This window comes from Oreochromis aureus, linkage group 16 (assembly GCF_013358895.1).
Source record: "Oreochromis aureus strain Israel breed Guangdong linkage group 16, ZZ_aureus, whole genome shotgun sequence".
Lineage (NCBI taxonomy): Eukaryota > Metazoa > Chordata > Actinopteri > Cichliformes > Cichlidae > Oreochromis > Oreochromis aureus.
The window spans coordinates 20,705,687-20,713,694 of NC_052957.1; the positions used below are offsets into that span (position 1 = coordinate 20,705,687).

Sequence of the window (8,008 nt, forward strand, 5' to 3'; positions counted from 1 at the left end):
AGTCTCTAGTGTCCAAACCCAAGAGTGTTTTAATATTCTTTGTCCTCAGTAGGTGGCGAGACTTTCACCGCGTTAGTTATTGATTTCCTTTTATAGGCGTAGTGTGACGGTATTCCGGGAGGACTTACTTTCATTTCCCAATAACGCGAGGTCTAAGTGGAGTGGTTTGGATCGTGGTGCACAGAAGTTACAGAGCTCTCGAAAATGTAGCATCACAAAGTATCGTCAGAAGGAGCAGATTAGGACAGCAGACTAACACAGATTATCAATCACACCCTGGGAAGTACAGATTACCTCGAGCAGCAGTCCACCCGTGGAGGAATCATGCGTTTTTTCCTTCTCTCCGCGTTTTTTGTGGTGTCCGCAGGTAAGTCTCCGTGCCAATCAAATCATTTACATGCAAAGAGATTTATGTCGTTCTCTTTTCCTAAAAAGTGTACACATCAGAAATGCCAGTGTTGATTTTTCAATGTTAGAAAATCAGCACTACTTAGTATTAAATTTATAACGCTAAGACCGGTGCAGAAATATCATTGGCACTGCTCAGTGTTAATCAATTAAGTCAGTCAATCTTCAACTTCAAAAGTGTTGATTTAACACAAAAAATCTTCACGGTGTTACTTGAGTGTTAATTCCGCATTATATTTGCTGTAAATGCTTAAAAAACCTTCATCTGTTAAGCGGTTGTCCGTTCACAGGGCACACTTTCATTTCATCTTTTAACACAAAAGTAAACTCTTGAACTTAGGAAGTTAAGACTTAATGCTAGTCGTGAGTTTTATGCTTTCCTCCCTGTTTCACCTCAGAGCTGGGTTCCCTTGAGCCCTCTTGGAGGTATTCAGCAACACACTCCCAGTTTGCTTGTATATTCTGAGCCTTGTTGCGTCAACCCAAAGTCCACTAAAACATCTTTGGTCAAGATGTTATGTTATGATTTTTCTTACAAACACAGCACAGTGTATTTAACATTTTTTTCAGTATTTGTCACACTGTACATTTTTTTTAAGTGTTGTGCTGTTATGCTTAGATTTGTTTCACTTCTTTTGGGAATGCTACTCTGCTTTGGAGGTTATCTTTGTATGACACAAACACTTTGTTAGTTGAGACTTATTCATGGGTGGAGCAATTCTAGTCGCACTTATGATACTGAAAAATTTGATCTTGGATACCATATGGAGATTATCTTAGCAGAAAAATGTACTTACTTGTTTACTGCACATTAAAAGCTATCAATATGTTAGACAGATTGTGTTTGTGTATAGATGGGACTCAGATGGAGCTGGGTCAGGGGTTTTAGTGCTTCACATGTTTGCTTTATGTGCAAAGATCCCCCAGTTTGATTGCAGGAGCTCACTCTTGGCAGCCTGGATCAGAAAATCCAATGAAGAATTTGTGCCAAATTAAACACAGATCCACCCGTCTGGGGAGTAGCCAAAAGTACTATTGTGTGACCGAGATGAAGTTAAGACCACATTCAATGAGTAACGAAATCATAAATAGTTTAAACAATTCGATTACATGTGCTACTACAGCATTTAAAAAGAGCTGTTTGCAAAGCTGTTCTTTTATAATCAAAACTGGATTAAAAATATCTCACACGCAATTTTTTTTGTACACACATTATTACCTTATGAAATCTACATCATGCAACTTCTAATTGGCTTATTAAGAAAGTTACATTATCATGTTAACTTTGCACAGCTCTTATCTAATAATCGGAAACATGAAACACCTCAGTGGGTAGAAATGCAAAGCAATAAAATTTGTAGTACGTGACATCCCAAAAGGCGTATCAAGGTCTGTTCAACCTTGACTCATTCACCCAGTTTCCCAGACGTGGATTAAAGCTAACCCTGGACTAAAAGACCAAAAGAGCTTCATCGCAAAACATTTCTAGTCCATGCCTTATCTGTGAAACTGAAGTTTTAAGACTCATGAAAGCTTTAGCTCTCCCTTTATTTAAGGACATTATTTATTTATTTTTTTAATCATACTTTTAGCTATGAGTGGGAGTAAAGTGGGAGTAACTACTGGGCTGCTGTGGTAAAGTATATTAGATTACTTAAGGTTCACATCTTTTAACACTCAAAAAAGTTACAGTTAGTTTTCCTTTTTAGCAGTGAATGTTTATAGAAAGTTTTTCCACTAATGTCTCGTGATTGAAATGTGTTCTTCTTCAACCGTAAACCACTGTTAAAACAGCCTAGGGTGTTAAAACAACAAGGTCGAGTTCAGGTCTAACCTGTATAGGAAGGCAATCATTTGTGTTTAGTTCTTTCATTTTATTATTTGTTTTAATTCAGTTTGTACGTAAGATTAAACAATTAACAATAAAAATCTAATTATGTGTTAAATGTGGTACAATTACATGTAGTTATATATATATAAAACTCATGCATTTTTAGTATTTAGTAATGACCAAACCTAATGCGAAGCCTCAGAGATGCACAAATATACATTCTCCCAAAAAAATCTGAAATCTTTCTCATCAGAATCGAGAAATTCTTTGATTAAAAAAATTTGATTATTTATAGATACAGAAACAAACACGCCTACTTTGTAAAATCCAGTAAACAGTCACAGAAGATCTTTTCCTTGACTGTTTTAACAATTTTACTTTATTGGAGATGAACTGAACTGTCATGTCAGAGCTGTCTGTTTACACAGTCAGGTTATCATCAGCTCTTTTTTTTCGATGTCTTTTCTTTATTCAATCTGAAGAAATCAAACAAAGTGAGGCTCAAATCTGTAACAAGGAGTGGTTGTGCAATCATGTCTTAGTTTCATGCCTAAACCAGAACATGTTGCTAAATTCCACGCTGCAATTGTCACGATGGAAGGGATTATAATTTAGGCAGTTATCACAGGAAGTGTAAAAGAATAACAGATGGAAAACATGAAACACACAAACAACTGTGCAGATATACTGGAGATTTATCAGAAAGCGAAACAAGAGTAACAAACACAAACATTAGTGAGTGGGTGGATGGTAAATGAAAAATGTGGAGTTGCCGGATGGATTGTTTGAAATGTACAGTTGTGAAATATGCTGATTGTTAATATTTCACAGGGAGGAATGTATTCAGCTAAACATTACACAAGAACTAGGTGAAAACAACTAGAGCAGCTTTAACTAGTAGTTACTTACTTAGTTTATTATACTCACTATAGTCTACATAAATATATCAAACCAGCTCTGTAGTGTCAAAGAAATGAAACAGGAACTGACAACTTTCTACAGCAGACTAATGGCATTAAATCAAACACAGTTGATACAAAATCACAACAAACTTTTATTTTACTTGAATTATTATGATTTACATAAATGAGTAACTTATTTCCTGCATTCTTTCATTTATTCACTGTCTTTCCACACTCTTAAATGAAAGAAACAATATAAAGATATGTTTCTTTATGCTTTATTGGTGTAATTTCTATTTTCCCCAAATGTTTCTGCCCAGATTTTTTTAATAAATAAAATCGATGGTTGCAAATAAAAGGTCGGCCACTTCAGAACTCTTGACTTTGTGCTGTTTTTGTACTATTGATGAACCCAAATCACTGAATTGTGTTTTTATGATTACGTCAGGTCTTTTAGAAGATACAGCAAATCCTACATATAATGCACAGTTGGGAGTCACTGGTTGGATCCCCATGAGAAATATTTCGATCTGAAAATGACTCTAACAGCAGAGCTGTAAAGCCCACAAGTTGTTTCTCAGTTTCTCTGTGATTATTGAACTTTTGTGAAGCAGCAAGTTCTGTGTTTTCCTAGTTTGTCAAGTTTACTTTTGATAATTTAATGCAGCAGGAAAACCAACATTATGATTCTGATAACTGGACTTATGATTGGTCATCTTTTCTGTTGCAGGTGAAGGCATCACTGTCGCTGTCAAAGGCTTTGAGAAAGACGATGTGCTCCTGCCATGCAATTGCTCTAATAGAGATTTGAATAAGGACTTCAAGTGGCAAGTGGAAGATGATGAGGAGAGAGGGGTGAAGGGAAAATTGATCTTCAGATATAATGATGGGACCTTAGATTTTAAAGACAACCCGTCCCATCGATATGAAACATTTTTTCATAACGACAGCAGTAATTGTTCTGTTCTCTTAAAAAACATCACAAAAGAAGACCAGGGAAAATACAGTTGTCGTTTTTATTCTCCACTATACAGACGTTTTTTTTTTGATCTCACGCTTTGTGGTAAGTTGTACATTGTGATTACCAGCAATTCTGAATACTCATGAAATTTCATTATTTTAACAAAAATCATCTCTCACCAGGCACAAATATTTCTCAGCACAGGGAGACTCACCCAAATGGTGGAAACATTTACCAATGTGTTGTAAAGCTTGACTGCTACAAAGAGCCTAACATTCAGTGGACTTGGAACAATGGAACGTGTCTGTCAAATTCAGCCACGACTAACATCTCTACTACATACAGCCTGGATAAAGAAACTGGCGTCCACTATTTTCACAGTAGACTTGAGACTAAAGACAGCTTACCCTCAGAGCCTAAGTGTGAACTCAGTCCTCTGTGCGAACCTGGTAATTATTAGTTTAAAATTGTTATTTCAGCAAAGATTGATCTGAGGTGTTGCCTGGTACTTTTAAAATAAAAGTGCTCTGATATTAAATGCAAAGACAGTAACACTTATTATACAGGTAACTGTGGAAAATTTAATAATATCAATTTTTCTTTTTCTTTTTTTTTTCAGAAGGGGAGCCTGAAGGAATAATTTCACCTTTAGATACCAAGCCAAACCTCTATTTCAGGATATTCTGTACAGGGGTCCCCGTAGTGTTGGTGCTTGGATTTTTGCTGATTTGGTGCCGTCGTGGAACGTCTCACAGTGAGTTTCATAATGCCACATTTACTGCATTACTGGTTAAACCAGAGTGACTCTGCTGCTCTTTCTGCAACTTTCTATCAGCCACTAACAGTTTTGCTCATCTTTGTTGACATTTGGTTTTGTTACAGTGTCTCTCCATTAATTTAATCTTTCATTTTCTCTTTGTTAAGGATTTTACAGCGAGGAAGACGTGTAAACTAGTGACTTCTGTCAGACGAGCTCCAAAGTGAAAATGGGAAAGTACTTTATTCTGAGCCAGAGGAGGTGATTACAAACTGCTGATGCAATACTGGCTGTTTGCAAAATCTAGTTTTCATCTTTTGTTCCCGCTCATGGAAAGTACATCTATTTTTGGAAGCTAAAGGAGGAGGAGACTATTCCATTCATCAGATTTCCTTGTCGAGAGTAAAATCTGAGTTATATATACCAGATGCTAAGTGCCGTATTTACGTATTTTATATTAATACTTTATATGTACCATAACCAGTTTACTCAACATTACTCTGACATTGCTGCACTAATCGGTTATGGGCTTTATTTTCCCTAAATCTAATATTTGTACCAACATATTTTCTCATTGTTTATCTCAGTGAACTTAAATACTAACTTGTTATGTATAAAATGTATATATTTTATTACCAAACTTAAGTTTCTGTGTAAAGGCTTCTTTTGTTTGATGACATGGAAAAATGTAATTTGTTCTTCTATAACTGTCTTTTTGGTACGTGGAGCACTGTGAATTTTTTTTTTTATACTACTTTTCTTTCTTTTTTTTAAAACTTTTATAAACAAGTAGGTTTAGGGTAATGTGTATGATGTATAGTTAATAGAAAAAAACATTCAGGAGCCATGCAAGAAGTTGGTAAATGATGTTGCTTAACTCAACTGTGAAACATCACTGTGCTAAGTAGCTGTGCAGCTCTGGTCCCTTTTTGGGAATTAGGTTATCAGCCTTGAAACTGCGACCGCAGTCAGGACAGTACGCCAAAATTTGAAGAATGGAGAAGTGTAATGAAATGTGAATCTGTGGCCTTTTTCAGCACCAAAAAGAAAAGTGTATTAAAAAGAGTAAAACAAACATTTTGGTCTTGTTTTTTACAAAGTTGTTGATAATGTTTGTTTCTGTTTAATACTCTGTATAGTTTTGTATCCTGATATTGTAACGTATAATTTTTAATGTCAATTCTAACATGTTTAATAACCACATACAATAAGGTTAAAGTGTTGTTCACACAATACTGACAATAGAAACTGAGTGTGATTTACATCCACATGATCTACCTGAGATCTGGTCAGATATTTTGCAACACCTTTATGTTTTTTCAAGATTGATTTGTAAAATGGAATTCAGCAATAAAGTTTGTTTTTTTAAAAATTGCATGATGGGTAACTTTTATGTCCTTTTAAGAGCTTTCATTTCTCTTTAATGAACCATGAACACATGCACACCACATGCTTCAAGAAGAACACAGATCCTGTTTTTTTTTTTGTCCGGTGTAGCACACTTTCAGAGTACTCCATCACATAAAAGTCCTGCATGGAAAACTGCAGTATCAACTGAAAATTGTTCTAGTTGTGACAAAGAAACATCATGCAGTGGATGTCTGCTGTAGCTAATGTACAGTCATGTGTCACACAGTCACATCAGGACATAATAAAAAAAAAAAAAGATATGGTTTTAAAATGAAGCAAATAAAACCTCAGATATCACACAGTGTCGTTTTTAAGTACACACTATGATTCAAAAGATTGTATAACCAGTTTATCATTGTGATTATATCAGTCTCTCACATCATGAAGAAATATTTGACCGTCTGTTTGTTGTACATTGTTTCCATTCATTGAGGTTTGCAGGGAGTCATTCATGCATGGCTCTTTTGAGGTTCTGCCACAGCCATTGAATGGAGATGAAGGCTGAACTTTCGACTGAGCCATTACAACATATTTATTCTTTTCTTTTTAAGCCACTCCTTTCTAGATTTGCTCTTGTGTTTGGTATCATTGTTCTGTTGCATGATCTAGTGTCCACCGAGCTTCAATCCTTCAGACAGATGGCCTCACATTTGACTCTAGTATATGGAGGAGTTCAAGGTGCCCAGGTTCTGTGGGTGCAAAGCAAGCCAAAATAATTACCCCTCCATCACCGTACTTTTCACTGAGTATGAGGCGGTCAAACGTCTTCACTATGGTCTTATCTGTACAAAGGACATCCCTCCAGAAGTCTTGTGGTTTCTTCAGGTGTGTGTCTTAGCACACCTGAATGCTCCAGACCAGCAAATTGCTCAAGCCTCTGCTCTCGCTCTCTGAGGCTCAGTTAATCTGTAGATACCACACATCTATAAAGATCTGGCGGTACACACCGTTAAACCATATGCCAGTTACAACGTTTCAAGTGATGTAGAAAACACCAGGAAGTAACACAAGCGGCTAAGTGGCTAGCTCGAGGCTACGAGAAACTCGAGATGTCAAACTCATTTTACATTGCAGGCCACAAAAAGCCCACTTTGATGTCAGCGGGCTGGATCAGTGAAACTCCCTATTCTGTCAGTGTAAAGAAGTTACATATTTAACTGTTTTTCAATATAAAGAAAAAGCTGCTGCAACAAAGAAAGAAATCTGTCAGCATGACTAAATTATAAGAAATGTGTAAAATTACGTAAAGTTGTTTTTGTTTTTTTTTAAACTGTGAGTGAATTTTGGTCTGAGAGTGACGAAACCTGCAGTTTAGGAATGTGTCAGATGTCATCTTTCAGCAACCGACGGCTCGTCTGTATACCTGCCCTCAAGTGAACGGGGGATTTGCACTTTGTGTTCACATCTTTTTCTGGAATCTGTTTACCTGCTCTTTAATTTTTGGCTGTTTTAGCTGTTTGGTGATGGTTGAAACGTTTGTTTGAGCTTTTAACTAAGATTCTGACCTTTCTGTAGATATCACACTTCTATATAGATCTGGCAGTACACCCCGTTAAATCAGATGTTCTCCCTCTCATTAGGGGCATTGAGGTTCAACAGGCTAATTGTTTACTGCTTAATTACTTTGTGTAGTATAAATGGCCATAAGGTTTTCAGAAGTATGAGAAGCTGTAAAGCTTATGAAAATACAGTTAAAGTCCAAAATGTATGCCTTTGCTTGTTTGTGGTGAGCAGATAAA

The 8,008-nt window shown here is 36.2% G+C and overlaps 1 protein-coding gene across 1 annotated transcript; it reads left to right on the forward strand.

Moving 5' to 3' along the window:
* The first annotated feature begins 171 nt into the window (after positions 1 to 171).
* LOC116316062 lies at positions 172 to 6,234 on the forward strand. Its single transcript, XM_031734546.2, has 5 exons — positions 172 to 367; positions 3,872 to 4,204; positions 4,285 to 4,551; positions 4,722 to 4,856; positions 5,027 to 6,234. Exons 1-5 carry the CDS (start codon positions 325 to 327, stop codon positions 5,050 to 5,052), a joined length of 804 nt encoding a protein of 267 aa, XP_031590406.2. The 5' UTR covers positions 172 to 324; the 3' UTR covers positions 5,053 to 6,234.
* Positions 6,235 to 8,008: the final 1,774 nt, after the last annotated feature.